The sequence below is a fragment of the Marmota monax genome, unplaced genomic scaffold (assembly GCF_021218885.2).
Source record: "Marmota monax isolate L192 unplaced genomic scaffold, Marmota_monax_Labrador192_F-V1.1 WCK01_AAM20220418_F8-fsc00180, whole genome shotgun sequence".
Taxonomy (NCBI): domain Eukaryota; kingdom Metazoa; phylum Chordata; class Mammalia; order Rodentia; family Sciuridae; genus Marmota; species Marmota monax.
In genome coordinates, this window is record NW_026693881.1 from 3,269,818 (window position 1) to 3,287,922 (window position 18,105).

Below are 18,105 nucleotides of genomic sequence, written 5' to 3' on the forward strand. Positions count from 1 at the left end.
ACTTTCCTAGAACTGAGCACCAAGTGATTGGAACTCTAGAAAACATACCCTGAAGGTCGTGGAGAGGGCGACCAAAGGACCTCTCCTACAGGGCCCTACTTAATGGAAATTTTACCAAGAAGAATCTAAGCCGGGTGCAGTGGTGTATACTTGTAATCCCAGCGGCTCGGGAGGTCGAGACAGGAGGATCATGAGTTCAAAGCCAGTCTCAGCAAAAACTAGGCCCTAAGCAACTCAGGGAGACCCTAACTTTAAATAAAATACAAAATAGGGCTGAGGATGTGGCTCAGTGGTCCACTGCCCCTGAGTTCAATCCCTGGTATCCAATCAAACTAATCAATAAAAATTAAACCATGTTAAAAAAGAAAAAGAAGAAGAATCTAAATTCCAATCCTAACAATGAATAGAGGACAGTGACCTATTAAGAAATAAAGGGCTAGTGCAAATTCTTTGTTTTGTTTTGTTACCAAGGATTAAACCCAGGGGTGCTTAACCACTGAGCCACAAGTTGCTTAGGGCCTCACTATGTTGCTGAGCCTGTGATCCTATTGCCTCAGCCTCCAGAGTCAAGGCTCGCCACTGAGATTACAGGCATGTGCCACCACACCTGGCATGATGCAGATTCTCAAAGAACAAAACAGAAACTTTGGACACAGCCAAAAGCATCAGTTTTCTAGAGCCTGAAATTCACAGGACAGTCAGCAGCCGAAGCAGCATCTGCCACAGGGGAGCCTGCTGGGTGGGCAGATTCTCTAAAGCTACATACAGCCCGCCCCTCCCCCTTAAATACAGTCGCATTATGAGGAGCTCCCCAGGAACTCAAGGGCACTGAAGAGTCTCAGAGGCTGCTCGGGCCTCCTCCCTACCCTCCCCCATCACGTCTAATTCCAGGACGATGATTTTCTAAATAAAAACAAGTACTAAGGCCTCAGATAAAAAAAGTTTATGAATCCCAGCGGCTTGGGAGGTTGAGGCAGGAGGATCATGAGTCAAAGCCAGTCTCAGCAATGGCAAGGCGCTAAGCAACTCAGTAAGACCCTGTCTCTAAATAAAATAGAAAAAAGGCTGGGGACGTGGCTCAGTGGTCGAGTGCCCCTGAGTTCAATCCCCGGTACCCCTCCCCCCCAAAAAAAGTTTAATGAGTTGGGCATGTGGAGGCATGTAGGAGGACGGCTTGAGTCCAGGAGTTCAAGGCCCACCTCACCACACAGCAAAACCCCGTTCCAAAAAAATAAAGAAAATAAAATTAATAAAATCAAAACAAAGGCCTTGAATCTGAAGTGTATCACACAGTGCACTCCACGTATCTACTCACACGACACGCACCCCATGAAAGGCACGGCTGTGCAGGGGCCTACCTGACTGAAGAGACCACTCTGCGGGGAGGGTCGTTAATCAACGCCTGACGTCAGCACCACTCATAAGGCACTTTGGATGGAAGACCTGATTCTCCGCTTTGGGTTGTGTAAGACCTTCCTGGGGAGCCTGGTGTGTAATGTGACCTCAGAACCTGAAACTACGGGGTGGCACCACTGAGAACCACTTTTAATTAAAAAGAAAGCCTGTCCCGGCTCACGTCAATGATTTGTCAGCTCCTCGCCACGTTACAGGATGTTTCCTAAATAAATGACTCGCTCCTCATGACAAAAGCCAGAAACCTGTTGGCCCACAGTGAAGGGAGGTCACTAGGAGGAAGGGACCCAAGTCAGGGGGACACTCTCGGAGAAAACCTAGGAAAAGCACGATGGCCATGGAATCTGACCCTCCACACCATCCAATAGCCCAGGATGGCCGTGAGCTTGACTCCAAGCCAGCGACGTGCGGAGAAGACACCCGGGGACACACCCTCCACGGTGGCACCTCCTAGTCTCATGTGCTGTATCTGCAGCAATCTGAAAATAACTCCCCAACAGGAAATCTACCCAAGTATCATCTAGACCAGTTCACTGCGGTCCCCACACCACGTGATGACTCTACGGTTCCACTGGAGCAGAACAGGGAACCTGTGGTGGGTAGTGGACATCAAGAGTCGTCATCACAACTCTGCGGCGACCCCCGAGGGCAGCACCGTGGTCCACCAAGCACAGGCTGGCCTGGCCAAGCACAGCTCCCAGGGTTATGACAAAGACGTGGGCGGACAGGCGGCTGAGGGCTTCCCAGGCGAGCAGCCCTGGATGTTGACCACCATCGGCACCCACGACAGAGGGCAGCCAGGGGCATGCGGCTGGAGGGGAGTGCAGGGGACTCTGCCGCGACGACCCACCCACACTAAGCAGGACCAACCACAGCAAAGGAAACCAGACTCACGTGAGCGGGATAGTGTTAGTTTTTGATTGTCTTCTGCTTTTCAGGGCCCGGAGTCTGTCACCTTGTGTCACTCCACTGACTTCCTCGTCATCGCTGTACTGTGTAAGTACAAAGACACCAAGCTAACGATGCAGGTCACATTTATTAATGCAGAAAAGCATAGCGGCCTCTCTCTCTCTCTCTCTCTCACACACACACACACACACACACACACACACACACACACACACAGAGTTTCTGCTCAACTTTAAAACATTTTTCTCTTTCCAAAATCAAACGAGTCACATATCAAGTTCACAGGCACCAACCCCGTTGGCCCTCTGGTGACAGAGCTTACGGACAGTGGAGCGGCACATGGGTTTTCAGTTTGGGAATCATTCTTTATAGAATGTCACCATGCCACTTACGACAGGTGGTACCGCGGCCCAGAGACACCGTTCTCTGTGAGTCCTCTCCCAGTTCCCGAATCAGCAGGCGGGAGAGGAGGGAGCGGGTGGGCCAGGGCAGGGAACAACCAGATCATCTAGAGAGCTAAAACCAATTTTTAATTCTGGGGACGACACACAAATTTGTTTTAGCTCTTGTGTGGACCATGTTCCTAGGGAGGGTTATACGTATAAAGAACTATGTGACCATGGCCCCTCAATTGAGAATATGTAATAATAATATGTGCTTTCTTATTTCTGACTAGTTTTCTCCATCGCCCTACAAGGTGCTCAACAGCACATAAAGCACCGACAATAGCACGCTGAGGATGGTGCTGGGGACAGTGCTGGGCACCGCTCAATTACCGGTTCAGGTTCCTGCTTGTCCTGATTCTCCACACCATTTATTGAAATGTCATCAACACCCGAGAGGAGTCTGGAGAAGGCAGCCGCTGTCCGATGTGCTCCATTCTTCTGCCCCCTTAACTTTTGCCGAAAGTAGTCCCCTTCTATCCAGAGGCTGGCTTGTTTCCTAGAGCATGCAAGCAACGATAAAACACAGCTTTCCAGAAGGATCCATGAGCGACACTTTCCGACCAGACTGCCCCTACTAGAAACTAACTCCCCAGTCTCCAGACGTGTGTGTCCCCGAGCAATGACAAGAGCTTCCCATCTACTTACATGACCAAGAACTGCTGCTGGGGCCCGATCACAGAGCCGGGTCTACAGATGCGGACCCACGCGATGGTCTCGGCGGCTGTCATCCTGTAGTGCTTCATGATGTAGCAGGCTATCAGAGTGCCTGTGCGACCGAGGCCGGCTAGGAAAACAAACCAGTGGATGAAACCTCGTCTTGCAAACTCTAAAATTTTCTGGGCAGGTGAAAAATAAAATTTTAAGACTTCCCATGATCCTGCTTATCTCAACACTGGGTCTCAGGGCTGGTTATACACTGGAACCTCGGGAGGCTTTAAAGACTGGTGCTGGACACCGAGTTTCTAAAATCCCCCCCATAACTTGAGGTGTAGCTGAGACTGAGAGTCGCTGGATTCTCAAGCAGAGCCCTGAATCTTGCCCGAGTCTTGCCCTTACAATCGCATCCAATTAGGACCTGCAAGCACTCTCCCCAGCCCCAGCCCCAGCCCCAGCCCCACTACAGCTGCCCTCCTTTCCTCGTGTCCAGACGATTGACATTACACCCTGAGATGGCTAATGTCGTGTGCCGTGTCTGCTGGGAAGGAGTGCTTGGGTGAATTTAACATCTAAATGCAGAATTTTCAGGGAGCACACTTCGCTGCGTAATGTGGGTGGGCTTCATCCAATCAGCTGGAGGAATGAACGGAACAAAAAGACCCGCATCCCAGAGAAGTCTCCTGCCAGCTGCATCTGCACTTCACCCAAGGGCCCGATCACAGTGGCTGCCAGTCCACACTGCAGATTTGGGATTCACCAGACTCCATGTTCACGTGAGCCAATTCCTTCTCACACACATACACACACCCCTATTGCTTCTGTTCCCTAGAAGATCCTAATACTTATGTGGATCAGAAAAGGTATGCTGCTGTAACAAATACACTAGCATGCAGAAGTGGCTTTAAGGTCAGAATTACAGGGGCCTTTAGAGTTCTGAGGCATGTTAGAAAAAGCTGTGGACTGGGGTATGGCTGTGCGGAAGATGCTTCCCTAGTACGGGCAAGGCCTTTAGCTCATTTGCCAATACTGCTAAGAGGAGGGGGAAACAAAAGCAGCCCAGGTGGCCCTGAAAGGACTGTTGCTAGGAATACGGATGCTGAGGGTGATGCCGGATTACCTCAGGTGGAATGCCGGATGCACTACTGGAAACTGGAGGGAAGTCGTAATTAAGTGGCAAATCATCAGCACACAACCCCGTGTTTTGCAGAAGGAAGTGTTTGTTGAATGAGAACCCTGGAGATTTAGTAGAAATCTGTGAAAGAAGTGAGAAGGTACAGCCTGGCTTCTCCTTGATGGCTAGTTAAGTGCAAAAAGATGGGTGAAGAGGACTTGGTAAGCAACAAGGAACTAGAAACTAAAGGTTCAGAAATTCTCAGGCTAGCCATATTGAGGGGAGAGGAAAAAAAGAGAAAAACCACCCTAATAAGTTCTAGAGAGAGCATGGTGGGGCTGGGGCTGGGCCTGGGGCTGAGTGGTAGAGCACTTCACTTGCCTAGCATGTGTGAGGCACTGGGTTCGATTCTCAGCACCACATGTAAATAAATGAATGAAAAAAAGGTTCATCAACATCTAAAAAATATTAATTAAAAAAAAAAATCCAGGGGCTGGGGATGTGGCTCAAGCGGTAGCGCGCTCGCCTGGCATGCGTGCGGCCCGGGTTCGATCCTCAGCACCACATACAAACAAAGATACTGTGTCCGCCGAGAACTAAAAAAAATAAATAAATATTTAAAAAATTCTCTCTCTTTCTCTCACTCTTTCTTTAAAAAAAAAAAAAATCCAATGGTGTTTGCTTTGCTAGTTTTGGACTTGCTTGGGGGCCTCTCCTGACCTTTCCCTTCTGCAAGAGGAATGTCCACCCTACACTTCCTCGGCCACTGTGTCGTGGAAGCACACGGCTTGCCTGATTTCACAGGCTCACAGCTGGAGAGGAGACCTGCCACAGGGAGGATCTCATCTCCAGGGTCTCTTGAACCTAATTTAGATGATGGGCTAAGCAGTCGCTCTACGACCAAGCTCCCTCCCAGCCCCAGATGACATTGTGGACTTGGAGTGGGTGTTCAAATGGACGAAGACATCGGGCTGCTGTGACTCAGTGAGTGAAGGCCACAAAGACATGGATTTTGAGGGGCCAGAAAGCAGAATCACAGACCTGAACTCACCACTACCTCAGTGTACGTGGCCTTAGCTGCTCAAGTGATTATATTTGGAGAGAAATAAGGTTGAGCGAGGTTGGAAGGGAGGGGCCTTTCCTTGCAAGAAAAGGAAGAGACCCAAGAAGCCCTGAGAAAGCTCAGGGAAGACAGTGCTCGGCAAGTCAAGGACAGAAACTGCCAGAGCCCAATCCTCGAGCACCACCACCTCAGGCTGCCTGGGGTCACCCGCCTCCAACACTGTTACTTAAGACACCCAGGGTGTGGCGCTCTGTCCCAGCAGCCCACAAGACACACATGCTTCTTTTTTTTTTTTCCTCTCAAAAAATTAGACAATAAGAGAACAAACCACCCAATCAACAAATGGGCCAAGGACCTGAACAGACACTTCTCAGAGGAGGACATACAGTCAATCAACAAGTACATGAAAAAATGCTCACCATCTCTAGCAGTCAGAGAAATGCAAATCAAAACCACCCTAAGACACCATCTCACTCCAGTAAGATTGGCAGCCATTAGGAAGTCAAACAACAACAAGTGCTGGCGAGGATGTGGGGAAAAGGGTACACTTGTACATTGCTGGTGGGACTGCAGATTGGTGCAGCCAATTTGGAAAGCAGTATGGAGATTTCTTGGAAAGCTGGGAATGGAGCCACCATTTGACCCAGCTATTCCCCTTCTTGGTCTATTCCCTACAGACCTGCTTCTTAATGCATCTCTGCTTCCCGCCTCATAGGGTCTTCATCCAGCGCTCCTGCGTCAAATCTTCTTGGGGTTCTAACTAGACCTCAGCCAGGGCCCTCCACCGTGTCAGGAATGGCCCTGTGGGGTGGCTAATCCTGTGCCTTGTGGGAAGTCTAGCAACTCCCTGATGTCTACCCACGAGATAGAACAAGCACCTCTTGCCAACTTGTGAACACTAAGAAACAGATGTCTCTGTACCATTGCCAAATGTTCCCTGGGGGAAGCAAAACTGCCCTGGCTGAGAATAAGCTCGACTGCACAGTATAATTTAAAAATGAAATGACCAGTGTTGGATTGTGTCTGCTTGAGTGGCTTTTTAAGGTACAGCTAAAACACTTACCATAAAATTTACCAATCTTTTTTTCCATGTATCATTTTCCTGATTTCATTTAATTATCTATATTCTCCTTGAATTTATTGACCATTTTTTAAAAAATATTTATTTATTTTAGTTTTCGGTGGACACAACATCTTTGTTTGTATGTGGTGCTGAGAATCGAACCCGGGCCGCACGCATGCCAGGCGAGCACGCTACCGCTTGAGCCACATCCCCAGCCCCTATTGACCATTTTTAAGACAATTGCTTGAGTCTGACAGGTAATTCAGACACCAATATTTCCTTAGAATTTTTTTTTTCTTTTTGATACCAGGGATTGGACTGAGGAGCACTTACCTACTGAGCCACACCCCGGCTCTTTTTCTATTTTATTTAGAAACAAGTTCTCACTAAATTGCTTAGGGCCTTGCTAAGTTGCTGAAGCTTGAACTCATGATCCTCCTCCCTCAGCCTCGTAAGCTGCTGGGATGACAGGCATGCACCACCCATGCCCAGCCCAAGATGTCGTTTCTGCACTGATGGACATTCATGTGGGCCTGTCCTTCCTTGTGTTAACGTGGAGTACTGCGCTGGTCTTTGTATGCTGGCCTACCTTTGTAACCCTGGGATAAACACCACTTCATGGTGGATGATCCCCTCAGTACACTGCTGACTCAGTTTGCTGGCACTTCATTCTGAATTTCTCCATCAATGTTTGCAAGGGCTACTGGTCCAGTCAACTTTCCTCACGTCGGCTCTGTCTGCTCTGGTCTTAGGGCGACTCTGGCCTCACACGAAGACTTAGCAAGCGCTGCCCTGTGGGCCAATTGGCTCGCTGACTCCATCTCATGATCTAGTGGCGGTGTTCAGATTTTCTTTCTCATTATGATTCAAGGTTGGTAGGTTCTGTTTCTAGGAATGGGTCCATTTCATTTAGATTACCCAGCTTGTCCTAGAATTGTTCAGGGGACTCTCTTATTGTCCTGTTATTCCTGTAGAGACCGCAGTAGTGTCTCCACTTCCATTCCTGACATTCGTGATCTCTGTCCATCAAGCAGCTTAGCAACGTAGCTAAGTTTTAAAGAACCACTCCTGAGTTTGGTTGCATTTTATTTTGTTTTTCCACTGCTTATTTTGCAAACTCTAATGTTTATATTACAATAATTATAGTAATAAGCTGGGCACGGTGGCGCACACCTGTAATCCCAGTGACTCAAGAGGCTAAGGCAGGAGGATTGCAAGTTCAAGGTCAGCCTGTGCAACCTAGCAAAACCCTGTATCAACATAAAAAATAAAAAGGGCTGGGGATAAGGTAGAGCACTTCTGGGTTCAATCCCAGGTACAACCCCCCCCCCCAAAAAAAAAACAGATGCAGTAAAAGCAATTTTACAAGTTATCATACGTTGCAGTGAGACTAGGCTTTATAACTGTTCGTTATTTACCTTAACCAAAGACATTTATTTTTCCCGTGCCTTCAGGTTACTGCCTAGCGTCCTTTCATTTCTGCTTTCTGAAGGATGCTCTTGGGCACTTCTCATAGTACAAGTCTAGCAGTAACGACTCCCCCCAGCACTTGATTACCTGGGGATGTCTCAGTGTCTCCCTCATTTTTTAGGGACTTTTGCAGACTACAGGGAAGCTCTAGGGTCCTGGGCTGACTGGATCTATCAACCCCCTGCCTCTGGCTTCCACGGTTCTGTTGAGATGGTGAATAACCTGCTGACTCTCTGGCTGCTTTCAAGATACTTTGTCTCCAGCTTTAGGCAAATTGATTACAGTGTGTCTTCACGTGAGCAGCTGAGTCTGTCCTCTCGGAGTGGCTGAGCTCCTTGGATGTCCATATTCATACAGCGGGGCAGCCGGACTGTGTCCCAAGGTCCGCAGACTCTGCTCAGGGCTCTTCCCTGTTTCCTTTCTCTTCCTCGGAACTGATTCTCTCTTTACAGTTCTATTTTCTTCCCACATTTTTTAATTCCTGTGTCACAGCTGTATGTGCTGCTGGGACTTGCTGCTCCACGTTCACACACGCACACAACACAGAAACAACAAATCACTCCTCGGCAGTCCCTTCCCTCCCCTCGGTCCCTTTCCTCTATGGATCTCCTTGGATTCTGGTGAGATACCCCCCACCGTTCTTTTCCTTTTCCTCTTTAGCTTCCGCATGACAGAAAACACACTACCCTTGACCTCCTGAGCCCGTCCATCATGCTTCTGTTTTTATAATCACTAACTCTTTACCTGCTTCCCCAAATCTGCTCTGGAATCCCTCCAATAACATTTTCATACATTTCATTTCCAGAATTTCTTCCTGGTTTCCTCCTGCTTTCCATATTTTTTTAAGTTGATATGTCCATTTTGTTCATGCATCATTTTATTGACATGTTCCACGTTCTCTTTTTACTCTTTGGCATCATCTAAAAAAGTGGTTTTAAAATATCTGTCTAGCAGGCCAACGGCTTGTCTTTCTCGGGGTCAGTTTCGGTTCACTCATTTTTCCTTTTGAATTGATTACCCTTTTCTGCTTTCTTTGAATGCATGAGAATTCTTCACCGGAAATTGAACATCTGGATATTATCACATTATGGCTATAGTTGTAACTACAAATACAGTGGTTAACTCTGGAGGAGTTCAGAGTTTGCTGGGTTTTTCCCTAATGTTGGATTTTTCTTAACAATAATATATCCCTTGTCTTATTAATAACTAATATGAGAAGACTTCAGTACATCCTAGCATATTTATATGATTCATTATCCCACAGCCATTCATTTGGAAAACATTATGTACCAGGCACTGTTGTAAGTGCGGAAAACACAGAGGCCTGCGTAGTCTCCATGAAGACCACCTCTCCTGAGAATCTGCCGTACTCACTGGCGTTCCCAGAACTGGCCATACCACAGGCACACAATGGGTATCTGACAAATAGATGAATGCCTTTCATTGTAAACTCACTTATAAAAATACTTTACTAGACTTTTCACATGGATCCAGGGTTTTGAAAGCCTTGCTTTAAAAATATAGGCCGCTCCATGTGTCCTGGCATGGAACCGAGCATTCACGTGCACGCCACCCTCAACCACCCCCAGGAACCTACCTTTACAGTGCACGGCAATGGCACCCTCGGCATTCTCACAAATATCCAGAAACTCTTTGACAATGGCATCGGTTGGGGTGCTGCCGTCCGCAAAGAAAAGATCGTGGTGATCAAACCCAGCATCCGTGAAGCGCTTGGCGTCATACATCCTTTTATTCAGACGGATAATGGTAGTGACATTGTGAGTCTTAAAATATGGAATGTAAGTCTCAGGAGAATGTTGATGGTAACCTACATAAAGAAATTCACCAGATCTTGTGAAAGGCAGGAAGAAAACCATGAAAAGTAGTTTCACCTGTAACATTCACACACGCACACTGGGAACAGTATCTAGACTGGGGAGTGAATACCAATTGGATTCTAACTGTAAAAAACAGAATAAAACGAGTTAAAATCCAGGTGGAATGATGAATTCAAATGACCAAGTGTGTTTAGATAATAAAAACTCAGTCAAGCTGAGTTTAACTCTCTGGTCTTCTTCAAAGGAAAACACAGAAAGGACATTTATATCCACTGGCCCCACAGGATGGCATACCACTTTCAAGTCTGGATCTTGCGTGAGGTCCACAGAAGGCCATGAAGCGGTCTGGTATTATCCAGTTTAAATCTCCATTTTCTGCTCTCTGCAAAGGGAAGAGCAGCACAGTTCACTTGTGGGCTCTCTCTCCTCCCACCTCCCTTCTCACTAGGGTGACATCCAGGGAGGACACCAGGTGGTGTTCCAGCGTTTGGCTTACCTAGATAGAGAAAACATGTTTTATTGTAAATGTTCGATTTTATAGGGACAGGCACAGAAAGGAAGTGCATGACTCCAATACACTCTACAGAGTCTCAGGTGAGTTATTGATATAGAGACGTAAAGATAAGTTAAACTCGGTGAGTCCTAAAATGTGCTTTTTACATCTTTGGTACACCACTGCAAGAACTATCATTATTAACCTAATTCATCAATTGCAAATCTCTTATTCTTAAGGATTCCATATGACCGCATGAAATGCTGCCAGAGGAACCACCTCTCCATTATCTGAGGGTTTGAGGCTCAAAATAACCATGGTAGGAGTAACCCCAGCAGCTGGGGAGGCTGAGACAGGAGGAGCGAGAGTCCAAAGCCAGCCTCAGCAACCTAGTGAGGCCCTAAGCAACTCTGTGAGACCACATCTCTAAATATAAGGTATGAAAAGGGCTGGGGTGTGGGTCGGGGTTAGACACCCCTGGGTTCCACCCGGTACCAAAAACATGAACCAGAATCTCTAAGTGCTTCCACCTGAAGGAGGCCTCAGCACACACCTTTCCCATTACCCACAAGGAGAAAGGAGCCTTAAAAACCAAACTACTTATTTATTCCCTCCCCGCCCCAGTACTAGGGATTGAACCTAGGGATGCTTACCACTGAGCCACGTGCTGTTTAGAGCCACAGCCAAGGGGCCCCAGCAAACTTCCAGCTGATTGGCTCACAGCTGCCCCTGCAAACTTCCAGCTGATTGGCTCCTCTGCGGTGATGCTCATTGGGCTGTTTCCCCACCCTTTCAGACCACGGAGCTGCTCATTGGGGGACTCTTTTGGCTCCGCCCATACAACCCAACCAATGGAACTCAAGAGCGGAAGGAGTGGTGCGTTGAGAGGCTCACCGGAAGCCGGTGGTGGCAGTTGGGCTCTGAGGGAATTCCTGGAGAGATCGTGTGGTACGGAGGTGTGTGTTCGAGGCTCCTGAATTGTGCCCAGCCAGACTGCGGCATTTTGCTGGGGCCGCTGTGAGCCAATCAGCTGGAAGTTTGCTGGAGCCCCTTGGGCTGTGGCTCTCAACAATGTCCCTAGCCCTTATGTTTTGAGACAGGGTCTCACTAAGTTGCTGAGGCTGGCCTCAAACTTGTGGTCCTCCTGCCTTAGTCTCCCGAGTCACTGGAATTGTAGGCGTGTGCCAATACACGAGGCTCAACATTTTTAAATGTTTCAGAAATAAAAATACTATTTTTAAAAATGTAGATGGTACCTGTGGGGTTTCTGCCTACCTGACACACCCCCCCCCCAACTTTCTTCATTTTTGTTTGGACTGTCTGATAAGGCTGAGCCCAGTACCCCAGCTTCTGGGCAGGCCAGAGAATTAAGTCTGGCCAGAAGATTCCACACCCGTCCGCGGAGCACAGGCTGGTGCTGGGCCAGGCCGACGGGGGCATTCCCGGGTCTGTGCTGGAGCTCAGCACTCTTCTCTCCTGAGCGTGCTGACCTGGGGGTGGAGGCTGCTGCAGTCACCCTGACGGCTCTCAAGGGCTGGTCTGGGAACAGCGCCTGCTTTAGTCCAGCTTCTCTAAGTGTCTGAGCACTACACAGGTTCATGCTTGAGCATCAGGAATTTCTGCTCCTGGATTTTATTATTTTTTTTGTGGGGGGGGGGGGGGTGCCAGTGATTGAACTCAGAAGCGCTCAACCATTGAGTCACACCCCCAGCCCTATTTTGTATTTTATTTAGAGATAGAGTCTCACTAAGTTGCTTAGCACCTCACTAAGTTGCTGAGGCTGGCTTTGAACTTGCAGTCCTCTTGCCTCAGCCTCCTGAGCTGCTGGAATTACAGGAAAGTACCACAGCGCCCGGCCTTACTCCTGTGTTTTTAATTGATGGGATCCAGTAAAATATCTCTGCTCTCTTAAGCCACTTGTGTTTGCTTCCTATGATTTCAAGACAAGTGTCCTGACTTAATACAAACAAAAGTGACATTTCTCAGAGGTCATTAGATGGGAAGTGACCACTCACCTCCTCACACCCTATGCCAAGGGCTTCATGAACTTTGTCTCGCTCTATCAAGTCTATGGGAGTAGACAATGCCAACATTTTTTTAACTTAATATTACAAAAAAAGCACAGGCGCACTCTCCTCCACGCTGCAACCACTAACCCCGGCCCACCATACCCCTGTGAACTAGGGCTGGAGAGACGGGTAAGGGGGAAGGCATGAAAGGCTAGTCTACACATACAAACCATTCTGAATTTTTTTCAAAACGTAAGATTTTTACTTACTTCTACAAATACCACAGGTGAATAGAGTTGAAAACAGTGGGGGAAATGGGGTTTTTCATCAGAGCATGGGCTTTGGGTAGTGAGATGAGTAAGTTCTGCAGATCTGGTGAAGCAGGTACTATATGATGGGAGAATGTGCCGAGCACAGCCCGGAGTGTTCTCACCAACACACAAGAAGCCAACTGGGAGTGATGGCTGTGCTGATTACCTTGTGGTAATCATCTGCTGTGCAAACATTATGCACCTTAAATATCTACGTTTGTCATTTATAGCACCCTAGAGCGAAGGGGGCTGAAAACATTATTCTTGAAAACTTACTTCGTAGTGTTCGTACTCCTCAAGGTCAAATGTGTTGAAATTTAAGAAGCCATACTGCATTGCCTAAAATCCAAAATAAAGCTTTTAAGAACAAAGATACAAATAAGGAAACAATTTCCTAATAACAAAGAGGTATCCCAGAAAAGCATTATTACATTTGGATTACTGTCCACTGAACAGTTTTCAAACAAAGTGGGGACATGCCTTTCAAATGCTTCCACTATCTGGAAATGACTCATGACAACGTTTAAGGAAATTTTGTGTCTATATTTCCATTCTCCAAAGATCCTATCCATACATAGTGAAATAATCATACCTGTAAAGTAATCCTAACCAACTTATTAGCTCAACCCCACCATGGTGGAAGATTAGGATGTTGAGAGCAAAAACACAATGCTCGACGTAAAGGTCTCTAAGTAGCTACTAAAGAGGAAAGAAACCATGGGCCACTCCACCACAAACAGAGCCCACACATTCCATCAACACCTTCACTTGCAAATTCTTAAAGTCTTATTAGAGACCAATGTTCCTTATACTTAAAACAGCCCAGAAGTAACATGAAAATTCAAAGTTTTAAGGAAAAAAAAAAGTATTCTTTTCATAAGAAAATTTTCTGTCCTATCCTGTGACCCTGCTGAGTCACAGCAGGAGAGGACATTAAGCAAGATACGCAGAGCATGTTCGCCCAGCTCATTGATGGCTGAGCCACACAGGACAGGAGCTAGAATTCTTGAACACCACGGCAACCGGTTCAAAAGGAATGACTCCTGTAAACCCCGTCTTCAGAAATATCAATGTAAAATAAGGAGGCTAGAATAACAACCAAAAAGTCCTTGTTTTATAAAACAGAGTTATAGTACTCCCTCCTCCTAATCTGCAGGAACTATGTCCCCCCCAAGACTCCCAGTGGGTGCTTAAAATCAATGAGCCCTAAGTATGCTGTGCTTTTTCTTATACAAACGTACCTATGATGAAGTTTCATTTATAAATCAGGCACAATAAATGTTTAGCAATAACCCAGAATAAAATAGAGCAATTATAATATACTGTACTAAAATTATTTGAAATTTAGGCATTATTTATTTCTGGAATTTTCCATTAATATTTTCAGATTGCTACTGATCATGGAAAATGAAATCAAGGGTAAGTGGTACAAGACCAAATCCATGATGACTTTTCCTTCCTTGAATTTAAGACATTTATATATTTAATGTACTTCATGATATTTGGAGATTTTCCTACAGAATGACACAGTCAAATGTGGTTTACGGGCTGTGGGGGGAAGCTCAGTGGTTGGTTCATACAAGGCCCTGGTTCGACCCCCAGCACAGCCCTCTCCTAATGTAGTTTACTTGCAATTCTTATTTGTCTTTGAATTTTTCTTTTTTGGTGCTGCTAGGGATCAAACCCAGGGTTCCACATGGGCTAGGCAGGCACTCTACCACGAGGCCCTTCCCCAGTCCCTTCCTTTAAATTTTATAAGTTCATCCTACAAGAAGCAGCACTAAAATCAAAGCACAATCACAATGATATTTCATATATACAGTAACCCTCAAAACCAGTCACCCACGAAAAATGTTTAAATTGAAACTCAGACCTGTGAGCCCTCGAATAAAACCAAATATTGTGTAAAAAGGGAATCTTTGACCTAGCACAGAGCTAACTGGGCTCAGGTGTAACACAGACCAAACAAGGAACACAACCCCCAAGTCAGTAAACAACAATGAACTGCGATGGTGTCGGTGTCAGAGTGGACGTGTCCCAGGCCCTCGACTGTTCCCTTCCTTCCTCTTAAAGGTGATGTGGCTGCTACGTTAGCCATTTCTGGGCCCAGCTGGCAGGGACCACACCAGAGCGAGAAGTTGTCATCTGCAGCTGTCGTCCCTCAACCTCCATGTCCCCTTCCCCTGTGCCAACACCTGCCTAAGCTGAGGTCCCGGGTCCCGTGAGCTGTCTCAGGGCTGGTGGCAGCTACACAACGAACTTCACCTGCCCAGTCACTGGACTGAAATCCAAGATCACACCCACGTGTCACTGCCCAGTCCAGGAAAAGGAGCCCCCGGTCAGGCTCTGGGTTTTAGGCCAGTTAGCCTCCTTTAAAGACACAATTTCTGCCCAGATTCCCAGAAAGTCTGTTTCACTACACCAGGAAGCAAACCCTGGCTCCTCCGGCCTCGGAAAAGCTGCCACAGAACTTGAACTTCTGGTGGAAGCTTCTTCTGTCTGCAGTTACTGATCTAGTGCCTGTGCTGCCCCAGCCAATAAGCAGGCCTGAGGCGTTGTGTGACGGCCCTGCTGATCTGCACTGTGATCTGACCTTGTCCCCTGGACACAGACACACAGGGCCTAATACACAAGTTATCTGAAACAGTTTGGGCGAGCGGTTGTCTTTTGTTTGGGCTTTGGGGTGCTGAGGACTGAACCCAGGGCCTCCCACACGCTGAGTGCATGCTCTTCCACTGAACTCCCTATCCCCGCCTTGAAAACCATTTTGATGAAGTAACAGTGACCCACTTAGTTTCACATAGTCTTTAACTAGTTGAGTAACCAAATTCCTATGCTGAACTGAAAATTGAACACCTGGAAAAATAAAATCTGTGTTTCAGTTACTGTATTATAGACGTACATTTGTAAAGTAGTATTAGTGAGAATCAGACACATAAAACACATAAATAAAAGAGAATTTGGAACTGGTCATCTATTTACTTAATGTTTCTTTCAAATTACAAAATGCTCAAAATGAATTCTGTATCTAGGACCTAATTCTTAAACCGTCTCTTTATATCCTTTCCGCCCCCTGCCCCCGCCCCCCGCTCTGCTGTTCTGGGGCTGCTGGGGATCAAACCCAGGGCCTTGCTTGTACCTGCCTGGCAAATGCTCTAATGCTGAGCTGCACCCCTGCCCTTGAACCTAAATCGTGCATAGCAGCACTCAGAACAAACTCTCCTGGTTTGGTGTCGTTCTGATGTGAGCTGGAAAATGGACTGCCTCTGACCTGGTACACATCCTGCAAAAAATTCCAGCAGATGGATCTTTGGGGAAGAAAGCTGGGTGACCCTTGAGCTGTCCTCACTTCTAGCACAGCCCTGGGAGCACTTCCGAGTCACTTACCTTCTTCACTGCATGAAAACAGTCGAGAAGAGTAATGTAGAAATTGCAGCTTCCGTAGGCAGCATCTCTGAAATTCCGAAAGTATGGAAATATATTAACTCAGTGGACTTTCCGCAGCAAACTTACCTCAAAACAAAGCTGACCAGGATTTAAAATCAAATACGTTTGACTGTTCTAGTGAGCTCTCTGGGTGGCTTTTGTTTTAAGACCTGGGTTCATTCTTGAATTTAGACAAAAAACATCTACTCCTCCTCACAAAAGGGCAGGGCATCTGAATATTTTTTCTTAGAACTGGAAAATACCTTATCAAATTATTATCAGAAAAGATCGCCTTTGAATGCCAAATCATATGTGTATGTGTGTCCAAATACGCACTTGTGTCTGTGCATGTGTCTCCAAGTAGAAAGACACACTGAGAAGTCAAGGTATTATCTGAAAAATCAGTGAAAACTCGCAAGCACTTTGTTGCCATCATTGTGTTCAGACTTTTAACGACTTAACTGGAAAGCTTCTTCTGACTCTGAAGGGACAATAAGACCACAGGGACAAAGGCACCCACTCCCTTGGGTGGAAACACTCCACTGTTGGAAAAGTGCTCACAACAGCTGACAAGACAACTCCATCCGATCACCACACAGACACATGGCTGTGATCTGACCACAAATCTCTTCACATCAGCTAAGATTTTACCCAAGAAAATAAGCTACCCTCTTATTTGCTTGCTTTTTAGTTACCCTGAGCTGCTGAAGGATAAAATCTTTTGAAATTAGGCAAGGTAAGGATTTAATTGTGATCATTCTAGGTATGCCAAACACCAGGCCTACTGGAATAGCTCTCCCTGGGCCCCAGGTGGAACCAGGCTGCTCATGGGGCATCATTAATTGCTCACCTTGACTGGGTTTTCACACAAATACCTGAAAAATTAAACTGAATCCCTCCCACCCCCCACAATATTGGGGATTGAACCCAGGCTCTCTTTAGCACGGAGCTACATTCCAAGCCCTTTTTATATTGAGACAGGATCTTGCTAAGTTGCTGAGGCTGGCCTCAAACTTGTGATCTCCTGTCTCAGCCTCTAGAGTAGCTGGAATTACAGAGGGTGTAATTCACCCAGCCTACACATTAACTCTTAGTTCTTATCCAAACCTTAAGGGACTGTTGATTGAAGCAATATTAAACTAACAGTGAGGGAAAGAAAGCACATCTTTTTCAGTTAAAATATTCTATTATTGAACTGGTTATTATTGAACTGGTGCCTCCCTTGTCTCCTCCCACCCAAGCAAGTGGCCTTCTTCAAACAGGCAGAAGAGCAGCTCTGAACCCGGACTTGAGCCTGGCAGGCAGCTCTTGTCAACATCATCTATCAAACTCGGGAAAACAGATGCGATCCACAAAGGGGGACTGCTCAGAAATGGCAAAGCAACACCAAATACTAGCTTAAAAAAATACCAGCTTTCAAATCAGGACTAAAAACGGCAAATGACCCCCAAACCATCCAAGAATAACAGGAGACAGGGCTGGGGGTGCAGGGCTGTGGTAGAGCACTTGCCTCGGCCCTGGGTCGATCCCCACAACCACACACACAAGAAGGAACAAAAGACAAACCACGGCACACGAGGCTATGGCAGCCCCCTCCATAGCCTCGCGGGGACAGACCTGTGACACCTCTGACAGGATGCCTTTGAAAGGCCAGCCTCCAGCTTCCCAGGAGACAGACCAAGGATTCCAGATACTGAAGTTCAAGGGAAGCAAAGCTGGCGGTGACAGAAGGAACAGCCAAGGCTATTTGGGAGGTGACAGGGGCAGCAGGAGGGCATCTTGGGGAGGGCGGCGGCCTTCTGCACCCTGTGGTAGTTCAAGACCACACAGAACTGGGCTGTGCTGAGCACTCAGGATGAGTGTTTTTAAAAGCTGTACACAGACCAAGTAGCAGCA

At 46.9% G+C, this 18,105-nt stretch overlaps 1 protein-coding gene across 12 annotated transcripts in view; it reads right to left on the reverse strand.

Moving 5' to 3' along the window:
• Window positions 1–18,105, reverse strand: part of Cdc14b (cell division cycle 14B) — a 120,871-nt gene that overhangs the window by 39,257 nt on the left and 63,509 nt on the right. For all 12 annotated transcript variants that reach the window (XM_058585149.1, XM_046462749.1, XM_046462754.1 and 9 more), the window contains exons 6-12: window positions 16,171–16,237; window positions 13,060–13,122; window positions 10,265–10,352; window positions 9,730–9,960; window positions 3,414–3,552; window positions 3,099–3,264; window positions 2,308–2,405 (exon numbers count right to left, since the gene is read on the reverse strand). In XM_058585149.1, coding sequence (XP_058441132.1) covers window positions 2,308–2,405; window positions 3,099–3,264; window positions 3,414–3,552; window positions 9,730–9,960; window positions 10,265–10,352; window positions 13,060–13,122; window positions 16,171–16,237 — 852 coding nt within the window. The remainder of the gene's footprint in view (window positions 1–2,307; window positions 2,406–3,098; window positions 3,265–3,413; window positions 3,553–9,729; window positions 9,961–10,264; window positions 10,353–13,059; window positions 13,123–16,170; window positions 16,238–18,105) is intronic.